Genomic DNA, 15298 nt, shown 5'->3' on the forward strand with positions numbered 1-15298 from the left:
ACAAGAAGTCAACATTTCTTAGTCAGTTCCAATCCGGCTTCCGACCACATCACTCCACTGTAAAGACCGGCTTAGAAATTTGTCATGAGATCCAATGTGGTATGGAACATGGACAGCTGACTGGTGCAATATTCCTAGATTTTGCAAAGGTTTTTGATATTATTGACCACCCTACTATGTTAAACAAGCTCCAGTACTCCGGTATTGGACCACAGGCTCTAAATTGGTTTAATGTTTATATATCAGGAAGATCCCAACTTTTGTCTCGCAGGCTCCAACTCTAACCACTTGGAAATGACCTGTAGAGCCGCCGCCCCTCCCACCCCCACCCCCCACCAAAGTTTGCTTTTATAAATGGCGAAGTTTTCATTACTATTGCATCACTTAAATTCTCCAAATGGGAGATGGAGTTAACCGCTTTGATCTTTGGAGCAGAGTCAGATGTAATAAAAATTCAAATAAGTGTCAAACATGTTTTTACTTAAGCAAACTGACAGCAATGATGCAAATGGATTTAAAAAAAAAAAATAATAACGGAGCAAACTACATCTTCCCACTTTGGCGTAGTAGGGCGCTGCTCCAGTACAAGGCGAGATACTAGTCAGCCATGATAACAATCAATGAAATGTTTAAGCCCAAACATTAACACGGAGGTCACATGACAGGATGTAGTAGAATGCAAATGACATGTTACTTTACCTTCTTTGAACATAAGTTTGCCAGAAGTGTCTGAAGTGTAACAACCAATATACTCCTGGATGTCTGTGTGCTCATGGTTGTTAATTCGCACACATTGATTTCCACTAGCACAAGCCAGCCATCGGATTAAACTGGTTTTCCCCACAGATGTTTCCCCTTGGATCAGCACTGGGTGGCTCCTGAAAAGCATTCAAAAGACACTTATTTATATCGTAATAGTAATTGCGTCACAACATTCAATGAAACTCCAATGATTTCACTGCCAAGAAACTCATAATATAACATCATCTTAATATAGATCAATACATAACTGATAACAGAAAGAGGTCGTCTTCTCCACAGACCAGCAGCCATAATTGGAAGAATGGAGAGTTAGTGGTGTCTTATGGCATGGAACGTGGCTCATATTTTCACCTTTTTGCAAGAGAGGGAGACACAAAAAAAAAAATACAAAAAAACCCACGTACCCTGCAGAGACCACTCTTACAAGGTCTCGGAGATTAAGCTTCACTGAGGCGGTAAGGACGTATGTCTCATCTATAGCAGGGTCTTTATCTCCCATTGGAATCCAGTAGCCTTCTATCTGGACAAACCGACCTCCCTGTGGCTCTGGGAGAGGCTGAAATGCAAATATCACACCATCAGCTATATGGAGGGAAGCCGTCAGAGGTTCAAACAAACAAACATCGGCAAGTCAACAAATTAGCGAGGTGCCTAAAATCAAAAACCATTCTGACAAAACAAAAAAAGGCAGTAAAACATGTTAATACGGTGATAGTGTCCACAAAAGCAAAAATGGGAAATAAAAGTATCTAAATTTGTTGAAATACTCCACGGAGGTACTGCCAACAGTCACGTGAAATAAAAACAGGGGAGAAACCTCAAGAGAATGCACAGCAGATATGTGTCTGTACAATCAAATTGCCACAAGATCAGCATATATACAATAACAATATACAATACCGATTTTACATGCATTTTTCCTGTTCATCACCAAGGGCTATAGAGATACCCACCTCTCTGTGCATCAATAGTCGGCATATACAGTATTACATATCTTTGTTATCTATGAAGTGCTATCTGGATACTTCTATTTGTGCCACGTAGAGGTCTACACATCTTGCAGCATGGGACAATTACCTGTGCCCACAGCCTATTAAGAGAGTGTTAAAATGGCACATACCTGCTTAAGAAGGTTTTTGATGTTGCCTTGCATGATATGACAGCATATCAATGTCTGCACTGTGGAGTGGGACGCTCTGTCCAACTGGGTCAGGAAGCCCAGACAAAAACCCTGCAAATCGCAGCAGATGATTAACAGCAATTCTACATGATCAAGAGCATCCAGCACCATCTTCAAAAGAAAAACAGCCACGCAATGGGGAAAGGAATATTAGATTGTAAGCTCCTCGGGGCAGGGACTCCTCTTCCTTAATGTTATTTTTATGTCTGAAGCACTTATTCCCATGACCTGTTATTTATATTGTTATTTATATGGATTACCATGTGTATTACTACTGTGAAGCGCTATGTACATTTATGGCGCTATATAAATAAAGACATACAATACAATATCTATGCAAAGTAAAAATGGTCTGTGTGCTTCAAGGGTTTGCAAGATGCTTTATGTGGTGGCCTTAATGTCGGTGAAGAGTACAACATTCCTATCAAAAGAGATTCTCGCTCTCTATACAGAGAGATATATATATATATATATATATATATATATATATATATATATATATATATATATATATATATATATATATATATATATATATATATATATATATATATATATATATATACACATACACACACACACACACACACACACACACACACACACACACACACACACACACACACACACACACACACACACACACACACACACACACACACACACACACACACACTACTGTTTGGGCAAGGGGATAGGGATGTTGGGGGTTGATTAGCTGTAAAGGGGGGGAATGGTATTTAGGTTAAAGAGCAAAACAATGGTTTGCAGGTGAGAGAAACTGTGGCGTGGTATGTACAGGAGACAGATAAGGAAAAGTGTGTGTGTGTGTGTGTGTGTGTGTGTGTGTAAGTGTGTAAGTGTGTGTGTGTAAGTGTGTGTGTGTAAGTGTGTGTGTAAGTGTGTAAGTGTGTAAGTGTGTGTAAGTGTGTAAGTGTGTGTGTATAAGTGTGTGTGTGTGTGTGTAAGTGTGTGTGTGTGTGTGTAAGTGTGTGTGTGTGTGTGTAAGTGTGTGTGTGTGTGTGTAAGTGTGTGTGTGTGTAAGTGTGTGTGTGTGTAAGTAAGTGTGTGTAAGTAAGTGTGTGTAAGTAAGTGTGTGTAAGTAAGTGTGTGTAAGTAAGTGTGGGTGGTCAGGTGGGGGAAGATGGGCAGGAGTCATGAGTTATGAGTTATGAAATTAGTTTGCCTGGTTAGTACAGGGGTGCCGAACTCGACAAGCACGCCCCCCCCCCCCCCCCACCCCGACAGGTCTTCAGGATTTTCCTGCTTCAGCACAGGTTGCTCAATCTTAGACTGAGACTGACTGACCCGCCTATGCTGAAGGTAGGATATCCTGAAAACCTGACTGAGGTGGGGGGGAGAGGGGACTTGAAGACTGGGAGATCGAGCACTCTGCAAACAAGACCACCTCATTCTGTATAAAATGGCTGCACTGAAAAGTGATGTCATATTTATTGCGGAAGATTCCTTAATCTCAGAGGGATAAATGGCAGAGTTCCTCATTGCTAACTTTCAATGGAGCGCTGCTGCCAAAGGTGTGTTTTTTTATATTTATTTTGAAGTTCATTTTCAGATTTTCTCTGGAATACATAGAGCAAGAAATAAAATGCACCAATATCTTCAAAATGCTACATTGTGCAATAAATTGATACAGAAATCCAAGCTTGATTTAAGCCCAAATTGGGACCAAGTCTTTAGTTTGTTTTTTTGCACAAAATATACTCCCCCCCTCCATTGTGTGTGTGTGTGTGTGTGTGTGTGTGTGTGTGTGTGTGTGTGTGTGTGTGTGTGTGTGTGTGTGTGTGTGTGTGTGTATATATATATATATATATATAAACACAAACAAAATGTACTGCTCACTAATAATAATTGAAGTAATACGTAAATATGAATTGTGCCTAGATTAGCACTGGGTGCATCAGATGAGCTGAATGAAATGTATTTCAGAAATTAGAGGGAAAGGTGTATTATCACTATCTCTCTAGCTAGAAGCTCATTGATGGATGCACTCCGGGACTATTAAAACGTAACATTTATTGGGTATACATCTAAAATAAAGTCTACATACATTAATGTCTAAAATTGAGTAGTATGTGATTTAATAAAAAATATATATAGGGTGGGAATCAGGCAGGGGTGGTAGGGTTGAGCTAAAGGTGTATTGCCAAATCAGTGCTAATTACCATGATTGGAGAATATGTGTGCAATTTTTACCACCTAAAGACACCTATCAAGTGATAGGGTAACTGAGCCTCAAGGGTGCCTCAACAATATGTAGATGTAGTGTGTTCTGCTCGTGCTAATATAGAATGTAATCAGTGGCACAGCATACCGATCAAACCAACCGAAGATTGTAAAGCGTGGAACCAACCTGCTATAATGATATAGCATGTTGGAAAATGGAGTATGATGGTAGTGACAGACCTAGATAGAATAACAGGTCAGCAAATCCCTAATAAATCTCAAGCCAATATGTGGATGTAATTCTGGACTCCTGCAATGCATACAGGTGAGGTTCAATACAATAGTAGGTTGGTGGTATGTGGATTGAGCCTGTGCAGGACAATAACTCTATACATATGTTGTATGATACATCAATGTCTCACTACTAATAGGATAAAACATTGAATTGTGCAGTTAAATAAATACTCTGTATAGTGTAGTGATGTCTGCCATTGCTATGACTGCGTTGGTAAGTTTAGCAATCAATGCTCAGCATTGTAGTAATTCTTATTGATAATATCAGCACACTTGTTGTATAGTAGTTGTCTATTAGCAGGGAGGTAAAGCCTAATCATGCACTATATACTGTGATATGGTGAATGACAATAATGGTGCTAAAATAACAATGCATCCATAACTATATAAAGTAAACCATAGTAAATAGTGCTGGCTATATCAAAATCCTCTGTGTATGATGTAGCGCAAAATTGTAAGTATAGCAGAATCAAGTACAATAATATCCGCAGTGGTGTGAGACTACAAAGTCATCAAAAGCTATACAAAGAATGCACACGGTGGTGCCAGGTAAATGAAAGCTCAAACCGCACATAATGGCTAAACAGCATACAATTGACTCGTGGCAGCCTCATAGAAGATACAGTTACCACCGGTACACAGCTCCACTGTCTCTTCCCAGGTGACGTCACTACGCCGAACGCCCTACGCGTTTCCCTCCTACACGGCGATTCGTCAGGGGCGGGTGAGTGACAGCCAAGGCTTTTTATAGCGTCTATGGTTGTCCTGGTAACCCGTGAACAATCAATGTTGGTATGTGTGTTATACAGATTGCTAATGGCATGATCCCAGCCTTATGGATGTCAATTACTATGTAGACTTAAAGAATTAAACCATCTTGGCAATTACAATTGTTTCGATGGGTAAGTATAACGTGGGGCATCAAATACTCATGGTTGAGAGCGCACACAGAGTAAAATTGAAATCAGAAAATAATCCCGGCATTGCCTGGCACTAAGCCAGAAAATGACAATGCAATTGCGATATGGAAGGCAGACAGATTTAAGTTGGTACAAGCTATAGGAGGAAGCAAAGGCACAGCAGGTAGTGCCAATAGATTCAGCACACTGATGATATGCTGAAGTATAGATAAAATTAGCTGTGATAATCACTGGTGATGGTATATAAAGAGTGATATGTAGACAATGGGGAGGGCAAACACTGCTACATCACCCTAATGGACGTTTAAATAAATGCTCCAATCTCTACTCTTATCACAGAGGTTTGGCTTTTGCATAGATAAACCACTCCTGGAAATACTGCACTAGGAGAGTGGTCCTTAGGCCTCGGTCCCGCTGCGCTCGTTGGCGCGGGCGGCGGGTCGCGAGTTCCCCACCAGCAGGGGAATCCTCGCGAGCCGGTCCCGGTCCCCCCTGGCTGCACAGAGCACTACACGCTGTAGCGCGTCAGCCGCTGGAGACACCAGAGAATGGTGTTTTCTAGCTTTGACGCGTGACGTGTGTGGCTGTGAGCCAATGGGGAGGGGAGGCTTCGGGAGGAGGAGAGGCTTCGGGGAGCGGGGAGGAGTGTGGAGTGAAAGCAGGTGAGTGCCTTTCTCTGTGTGTGTGCCCGAGTGCCTGCCTCTGTCTGTGTGTGTGTGTGTATGAGTGCGTGAGTGCCTGCCTGTGTGTGCGCGCGTGTGTGTATGAGTGCGTGAGTGCCTGCCTGTGTGTGTGTGTGCGCGTGTATGAATGAGTGCCTGCGTGTGTGTGTTTAAACTAAATATTACCTTCCAGCTCCAGCCCGAGTCCGTGGAGGGAGGGGGGGGGAGAGTAGCGGGTCCCTCCGCTCAAGCCACGCCCCCCCTCCCTGTCAAACCGCCCATCTTCCGCCCACCTCCCGATCAAACCTCCCACCTCCCGCTCCCTACAGAACGCAGATCGCGGTCTGTGTATCTCAGCGCACCGCCTGTCAGCAGCGCAGGTGCGCTGACTCTGGGAGCGGGGCCTTAGCCTTAGCAAACCTTATTTGGAAGTTAAAGTACAGTAGCAGAACATCATTGGTAATCCTGCATACTTATGTACCTCATACAAGGAGCGCAGAATGCTGTTACACTGGTTAGCAGCCGCATATTTCAATGCTCTGCAGAGAGTGCGCAGGCTGTAGTGAGGTCTGTGTCCTGTTCCGTCCACTAGCTCTGCATGAGTCTTTTTGCGTATGGCCAAGTAAAAGCTGCAATGAAATTAAAAAACCGGCTACATGTTTGCATCTTAAAAATAAGAGTAAGAGACTGTTATGGTAATAGAAGTCTCCGTTGGAAAAGGAAAGCTATGGATCACTAATCAAACCGATACAACCATGCCCTGGAACCTATCGACAGGAACTATCCACGTCTCTAATGTATAGGTTTCAAAATTAATGATGGCAAATGTGAAATACATCAGTTTGTGGTAGGATTTATCATTTCATTATCAACCCAAGGGGGTGGGTGGGAATTTGGACCTGAAACCCGTATATATTGGTATTTTCAAACTTTGAAGGCAACCCATAATGCATCATTTCATGCTTAAAGGAAATAAAGTAGGGCTCTAAAGGTACTCTGACTTGGTATAGATGCGCTGATAAAACACAATCCACTCAACATTGCCGTACAAAGAGCTTGGGTCATCTTAAGCTCACAAGAGAAGACACCACTCTGAAGAGAAGCTATAACTACCACTACCGGGATTAACCGGTCGAATTACAACAAGGCCAGCCCGTTACCTGATTATTCCTTGGACTATGGTCTTGTTCACATTGAGACCTCTCAAGTAATCCACGATGAGAATCTGTAAATCGCTCTCGTTCTCCAGTTCTTCCACATAAAGCTCTGTAAACCTTGGATGCAAACAAACCAACGTAAATTTACAGAATAAAGCACTTATGCCTCGGATTAAGATTTATCCAGAAAATGTGCACCAACGTTTTCAGCCTCTAACGCTGGAGCAGCAGTCATGTTTTTAGAAAGGAGGAGGCTAAAGTCCCACCAAGGAACAGATTTTGGAGTCACAAACCCAAACTTCTGTATCAATGTTTAGTACATTAGTTTAAGGCCAATACATATTACCTCAAAATTTCAAAAATTGTTAGTGGAAATACACAGAAGAGACAGCCTTATTCTGGGAGTCAGAGGCGACCATCTTTGATTTGTGACTTCATGTCACTAGAAGGTGAAGCGTGGGAACTCCTATGAGATCATTGTAGTTTTCTTGAAGTACAAACATGTTCTTCCCTCCATTGCACAACACAGAGGCAAAGAACAGCATTGTGCCATTTGAGGAAAAATTATTAGGTATGCATTTCAGCTTGTCTGAACTAGTAACCAATGACATCACAAATCCAAAATGGCTGATTGAGTCATCCAAGAAGAAAACCTATATACATTTTTATTTTTTTACATTTGTCGACAATTTATATAAATGGCCCCTGCTTTGGAGGGCAAATATTTAATAAAACATTCCTTTAAAGTTGTCTTTCAGACCTACAGTAAATCTGAAAACCTAAGAACATGAGAAAATATACAAAATAACTGGTAGTTGTAAGTGCATTCCTGACTGATGAACATTAGTGTGATTCCCAAGTTGCACTCAAAATAACTTCATATCTGAAGAAATGTTTTCTATTGCAAATTAAATCTATTTAAAAATATTTTCCAAAAATAACTTTTAGCAAAAAAACAAAATACAAAAACGATTAAAGCACTATCCCCGCCTACATCATCCACTGTGGCGTCCTAGTGGACAGCCATTTAAAACCCGTGTATAAACTCAGATGTGATACAAGTAACTCCACCAGTAAGTATCTCGGGAACCCAGAGCCCAAATTAATGTGGTTCCCCTTCCCATTTCGTTAAAGAAATAAAATGTACACACCAATTACTTTGGTAATGCGGGAATAGGCTTCACCCACCTGAAGGTAGGATTTCTGACCTGTTTGCGGCCTTAAGCCCCTCCTATGCCTGTCTCAGGTCAGTTGAACCTCTAGCCGAGCTGAACTATGCAACCAAAGAAAACTAGGGATAATATGATCAAGGACAAAGAAAATCTACTGTGCAAATGTGCGCAAGAAAAGATAGAGATGGGAACTAGGCATGTGCTGTCATAGATGGACTAGGAGAAAATAAATTAATCAGGGAGTAAAATTAAATGTCTCTCTCTCGTCCCTCTAGGTCCACGCATGACATGAATGTCCCAAAGCAGTACCCCATAGAAAATACTGGGTTGGGCAACTTAGAGTGACACTGCTACCTGTAGAACTTTTCTTCCAAAGGCTGCTTCTGCTGATGTGGAAACATTTAGCTGGTAGTGTTTTGAGAATGTATTTAGGGAAGACCAAGATGCTGCTTTGCAGATTTGCTCTGCGGGTGCCTGCTGTTTCATAGCAAAGGAAGTTGCCATTGCTCTGGTAGGGCGAGCCTCCAAAGACATTGGGGGTGCGTTCCCAGAGTTGGACCAAGACAATACCGCACCCGGGGCAGGCTAGAAATGTGTCGTCCCTCTTTCAGCATCAGATCACGTTGCCATGACAATGTGTCACATCCTTAGGTACCATTGTCATGTGACATCAGGACGCTAAAAGAGTAGGCGGCAAAAAGGAAAGTGCTACATATTTGACTTTTTGCTGCATTCCAACCCTAGCGCCATCTTTAAATGTCAGAGTCCTGCGCATAACTAGTCAACGTCGAGGGACATGTAAAGATGGCTCGTCTGAGCAGCGGCAGCAAGGGACATTGACGAGGGTGCTTGGCCACGTGGGACATTGATGGAAAGCGGCGGCGGACAGGTCCTGCGATGTCGATGTCTCACGTGGCTGAGCCCCCTCGTCAATGTCCCTTGCTGATTTTAATGTCCTTTAAAATTGACTTGGCACATGCAGGACTTGAAATGGGATGAGGGAGCGGGATCCCATATGTATGGGCTCGACATTTAAAGATGGCCCTGGAGTCAGAGCCCACGGCCCCCCTTTTCGGTTGGTGCTCCGGGCAAATGCCATGTTCTTAATCCGGCCCAGTGCGTTCCCATATGGTTTATAAGCATGTATAATGAGGTTTCGTATCAATCTGGCTATGGCCATAGTAGAAAAAGGACTCGTGATTCAGTAATCCATTTTGTTTTATTAGTACCTGTTTTATCAATGTAAAACAGGTAATTATAATTAGGATGTTGTAAATTGGGTAGAAATTCTACGTAGCAGAGCTCATAAGTTTGGAATGTGAAAAGTGTTAGTCAAATCAATTTGACAAAAGCTTATTTAGAAAGAAGGAATATTGGTAGGATAATAAAGATAGGCCTTAGAGATTATGAACATCGTTTAACACTATAGATACAAAGAACAGTTAAATCAGTCTGGAATAAGAAGTTTGTCAGAACAGAGATTGATATTATGAGTAGACATCTCAAGGACTTCTGGAGAGAAAAATATTTGGAAACATTGTTCTACCATGGATGTGTAAGAGAACAGTTAAAGATGAAAATATATGTTTTCTTACTGTATTAATATTAATTTGCCACGTATAATCTGGTTGATCGTGAGAAAGAGCTTTTATGTGCCCGAATAGCTGGTTATAAGTAACAGTACAAAAGTTATGTTTGGATATAGAAAGATCAGAACTAGGAAATACCATCATGCTGATTAGTTCTCCACTCTGAACCAGAACATATATGCCTGTAATATGCTTCATGTCTCTGAAGAATAAATGATTATTGGAACAAAGATAACTGCCTCAATCTTTAAGGACCTAAAGAAATATTTTCTGCTGTCTTGGATGCTGTTTTTCCCTTTTGTTGCCCTGAAAAGAAAAACTTCTAGATTTTCTAAAGGATTCAGTTCTGGAGATATAGGCCTTCAGGACTCGTACAACTTGTGTGCAGACATTCTTCCTTCTGATTTTTTGGGCTAAGGACAGAAGGAAGGCACCACCATTTCCTGGTTCGTGTTAAAGGATTACATTTACTTTTGATTGAAAATGTGGTAGTGTTCTCAAGACAACTTTATCCTTATGAAAAATGCAACAAAAAAAACAAAACAAAAAAAAAAGGGAGGGGGGGTGTTGGGGGCGCCAGAGGATAGTACTTCCAGTTCGCTTACTCTTCTGACTGATGTTCTTGACATGAAATATACAACTTTCCATGTATTGAATGGAGAAGTTTGAAAGGGTCGTCTGTAGTGCCTGAAGCACTAGATCTAAATCCCATGGAGGGACTGGATCTATGATCCTTGGTCATATTTTTCCCCAGTTGCTCTTAAGAATTGCCAAATATATTTTTGGTTTTCAATCTGATCTGGAAAGGAAATGCTGAGTGCTGTCACTTGGACCTTAAGAGATGAGTGAGAGACCCTTATTGAAGCCCCCCTGAAGGAAATCTAAGATGGTATCAAATAGATTTTGGATGTTACTGGCTTTCTAGTCTTGATCAGTGTGTGATACTTGTGCAGAAAATCCTTGTCTGAGGATCTCCCTTTCAGTCTCCGAGCTCTAAGGTGAAACATTTGTAAGTTTGAATGGTTGATTGGGCTCCGAGTAAGACCCGGGAAGATGGGAAGCAGTCAAGGTAAGTCCACTGATATTTTTTAGTTCTGTGAACTAAGATCGTCTTGAGTCCTCTGGGGTAATCATTGTGTAATTTATGCCCTCAGCTTTGATTCTCTACCTAGTACTCAGAGTCGGAGGAATCGGTGAAAAGACAGACCAATGGGAACTGTCACTATCTGGCGAGCACATCTACTGTTGATCTGGAGAAGAAATGGCAACAGGTTACAATACCAAACGCCATGAGGTCTATTGCTGGTTGGGCCCATTTGTGAACAATGCATTAAAAAAAAAAAAAAAAATCCCGATTTAGAGATCACTCTCCTGGATCCATCATATTTCTGCTTAAGAAGTCGGCTTGGACATTCTGGTGACCTGCTATGTGATCCCCCATGATAGCTGGAATATGGAGTTCTGTCCATCTAAAAATGTTTGCGACTTATCTCGTGGCTTAAATACTCGTCCGTCCACCCCCCCCCACCCCTCCCCCCCGGAGCCATTCTGCAGCCACCACACCCCTCTCCGTAGCAACACCCCCTTCGCAGCCACCGGCCCTCCGGAAGCAACGTCTCTCTCCCCCCCCCCCCCTTCGCAGCCACCGGCCCCCCTGCAGCCACTGGGCCTGACCTGAGACCATCCACAAGGTACGTCTGATTTTTATATGTATTGGGAGGGTGGGGGTATATTTTTATATGTATTGGGGGGATGGGGGTGTAATAAACAGATTGCACTGTAATGTTTTTTTTCGTATTACAATAACAGTTAAGTAAAAGTTGCGCTAAAAAATTATCCGCTATGGGTTGGGGGGAGAGGGGCCCCGCTCTCTCCATTTTCTTGCATTAAAAATAAACCTTATTCCATCAAATCTGTTCAGCCCCTATAGACGACTACTATTGTAGGATTAGTATTTTCCAAATCAAAGAAAGTTTATTGTTATTCCTAAATAAATCTAGTACCTGTTTCTTATCCCTGGAGGCAGGTTTCTCTTCCCCACATCCGTGGCAGGATTCATGCAGGCAAACAATCGGAAATCCGGGTGACGCATCAGGGGCTCTGAACAAACAAGTCATGGTGTTAAATGGAACCTCTGCCTGAAGGCTTTAACAGTGTGTGTCAGAGACAGAACATTCCGGAAGCATTCAGGCCTCCACCATCTACTATGTGTTTGTGAGGGAATTTAATGCATGTTACAAACCTGTGCACATTTAAACTCAAACCAAAACTATGACAAGCAACATATCATTGTAAATACAGGACATATTCAGTTCAAATATAGAAACTACAGAAAGGTTCAGGAAACCAGGGTTATTTGAAAGGAAATTTGCACTAATTACTATTTTTAAAAGATTACTGGCAGAAATAGTTTTTGCAACAGTATTTCTCAAACAGAGCACTACTGAATAAGCTCTCCGATTGATGTGATGTGCAACAATAGTAAAAGAAAAAAAGTTTAACAGAAAAACACAAAAAGGCAATAGGAATGCTAGCAGTTCGCTATATTGCCCAAACACCCACTACATCCAGTGAAGTCTGAAAAGATTACTTTTTATTCATGAACGTGGGATGAGTCAACAAGATCAACCAGTGCAGACATAGCAACCCTTTCTGTCCCCAGCTCTGCGGACGAACAAGCAAAGGCCCGCGGCGCCTGAGACAGTGTCTGCAACGATCTCACTGCGTGGGGCCCGGTTGTCCATGCTTCTCAATGTGACCCCCCTGCAGTGTTAATCCTTCGGGGCCGCGACCAGCCCTATAGTGCACCCCCGCCGGCCGCGGCAACCGAAGACGTTAAGTTTCGCTACGTCTCTATATATGGCATTGTTAAGACAGTGGATGATAGAAAGAGCTTAGGGTACAGCCAGTGACCCACATTCTAGTAGAGTACCTGTATCTCCTCGGTCCAGTAAAACCAGAGAGCCGGTTGATCCCTCCAGTAATCCACACAAGCATTCCAGCGTTTCTGCTGCAGCCAGGTTAATTTCATCCAATAAGATCCACTCTCCTTTCTTTACCGCTTGAGCTAATGTGCCCTAAGAACAGAAAATGGTCAGAGATGCACTAAATCCCCAGGCCCTTAGCTGGTTGGTCATCATTGGACCTGAAACATTGTTTATGTTGTTGACGGTGATCACTTGTCTAAATCCTTTTGCAGTGGGAGGGGAAGGGGCCCTCCCAGCACTGCTTGCCCCTCTCGGGCTACCCGAGATTTCTGTATTAGGCTGGGGCCATGGTGCCTTCGCACGTCCGGAGGCGTGCGCAGCCGTGACCCGCGTGAAGCAGGTGCGTTTTGTGGCCAGTGGAGACGCGCCGTGCCGTGGGGGGCGTGCCTAGGGGAGTCACAGAGCTGGTTCGTCCTCATTGGGCAAACCGCTCACGTGATCGGCCTGTCGCCCCAAGAAAACAGTTTCAACTGATGTCTTGCGCAACGCGCGCCCCCTCCTGCTTCCGCCCGCACGTCACATGGACACGATCACTGCCTTAAGGCAATCTGATCACTCAGCGTGCGGACACCTGTGCATGGTCTGCGGCACCATGGCCCCAGCCTCAGCTTTCACCGCAACAGAGGTAAGGACAAGCGATGCATGGAATCTATACCTGCCGTACACACCCAATTCATGTCTGCTTCAAGCACAAGAGGCAAACTTAAGTTCAGGGCTGCAAAATTAAGCTAGTTTACACTGTTTGTATGTATGTATGTATGTATGTATGTATGTATGTATGTATGTATGTATGTATGTATGTAATGTATGTAATGTATGTAATGTATGTAATGTATGTATGTATGTATGTATGTATGTATGTATGTATGTATGTAATGTATGTATGTAATGTATGTATGTAATGTATGTATGTAATGTATGTATGTAATGTATGTATGTATGTATGCATGTAATGTTTCACAGGCTCAGACAAAAACCTGAGGCAGCTTGAGAAAGTCTGATGTTTCTAGCAAACGCTCTGGAGCAAGGACCAGGAATCCATCACATCAAGCTTGGATGAAAAGATCTCCTGAAGACTTCGTTTCAATATCACGTATTATGTTTTCAAGAATATTATTGGGGGGTGGGGTTCCCCTTGGATATACCCGAGAGATTGCCGGGCAATGCCTTGCAGGGCCCTCCTGCACTAAAGGGGCCACATTAACATCAGAGGGACACTTACCTCTACAAATGCAAAGAGCAGGGCGTTCTCAGTCATACGCATTTGCTGCTGAGCTTGATTTAGTCGCAGAGATAAACCCTCCCATTTTTCTTTTAGAAGGAATTCTGAAAAGAAAACAATGGTTTCCAGATAAAAACTATTTAATTCCTTGTATTTTTCTAACGAATTGTTTGTTGTGGGTGCAATGTCTAACCATCCCACCAGAGAGCCTGGTACTATGCAATGTCTAACCATCCCACCAGAGAGCCTGGTACTATGCAATGTCTAACCATCCCACCAGAGAGCCTGGTACTATGCAATGTCTAACCATCCCACAAGAGAGCCAGGTACTATGCAATGTCTAACCATCCCACCAGAGAGCCTGGTACTATGCAATGTCTAACCATCCCACCAGAGAGCCAGGTACTATGCAATGTCTAACCATCCCACCAGAGAGCCTGGTACTATGTAATGTCTAACCATCTCACCAGAGAGCCTGGTACTATGCAATGTCTAACCATCCCACCAGAGAGCCAAATACTATGCAATGTGCAACAGGTCAAGACATGCCACGCTCAACCAAATGATGGATTTCATGTTTACCTTTACATTATCTTATACACGTTTGAATGTTTTGCTTTGAGTTTAGATCCTTGAAGTGCTCCATTACAGCTACATGTCAAGGGTGAATCAGCAATTTACTATGATGGTAAATAAATAAAATGCCAAATATGCTTCAAGGCAAATATTTAATTTAGATTATGCTTCAAGTACAGAATTCAACTAAACTGACAGCCGAGACGACGTAATAAAAAAATTTGCAGATGGGAAGATTTAGCATTGTGTTGGTATTAAAACTTCAATTACATTCTGCAGGTGTATTTATTTTTAGAGCTACTGCAGATCCTGCCTTGAATATACAACCCCTCATTACGTGGAGCCCCAGATAACACAAGGCTGTGGGTATCTAACATTTATTTTGGTACCACGTCCCCAATTATCTACATTTTAGGCCAAGTAACAAGGAATGTACCATTAAGCCTCATTCTCTACAGCCAAAGAGTCTCACACACAGGTTAACCACAATCTTTTCTCCATACATCTGCCCTAGTGACAATGTTTAAAAATAATCTGAAGAAAAGCTCTGAACCCTAAAAAAAAAAAAAAAAAAAAAAAAAACAGAAGCTTTA

At 42.4% G+C, this 15298-nt stretch overlaps 1 protein-coding gene across 1 annotated transcript in view; it reads right to left on the reverse strand.

The window, feature by feature from the left end:
* MDN1 (midasin AAA ATPase 1) overlaps positions 1-15298 on the reverse strand; it is a 120703-nt gene that overhangs the window by 84061 nt on the left and 21344 nt on the right. Inside the window, exons 17-24 of the mRNA XM_075597454.1 lie at positions 14130-14233; positions 12853-12997; positions 11924-12020; positions 7163-7276; positions 6484-6631; positions 1883-1993; positions 1167-1318; positions 700-878 (exon numbers count right to left, since the gene is read on the reverse strand). Of these exons, the coding sequence (XP_075453569.1) occupies positions 700-878; positions 1167-1318; positions 1883-1993; positions 6484-6631; positions 7163-7276; positions 11924-12020; positions 12853-12997; positions 14130-14233 (1050 nt within the window). The remainder of the gene's footprint in view (positions 1-699; positions 879-1166; positions 1319-1882; positions 1994-6483; positions 6632-7162; positions 7277-11923; positions 12021-12852; positions 12998-14129; positions 14234-15298) is intronic.

Source organism: Ascaphus truei, chromosome 4, assembly GCF_040206685.1.
Source record: "Ascaphus truei isolate aAscTru1 chromosome 4, aAscTru1.hap1, whole genome shotgun sequence".
NCBI classification, from domain to species: Eukaryota; Metazoa; Chordata; class Amphibia; order Anura; family Ascaphidae; genus Ascaphus; species Ascaphus truei.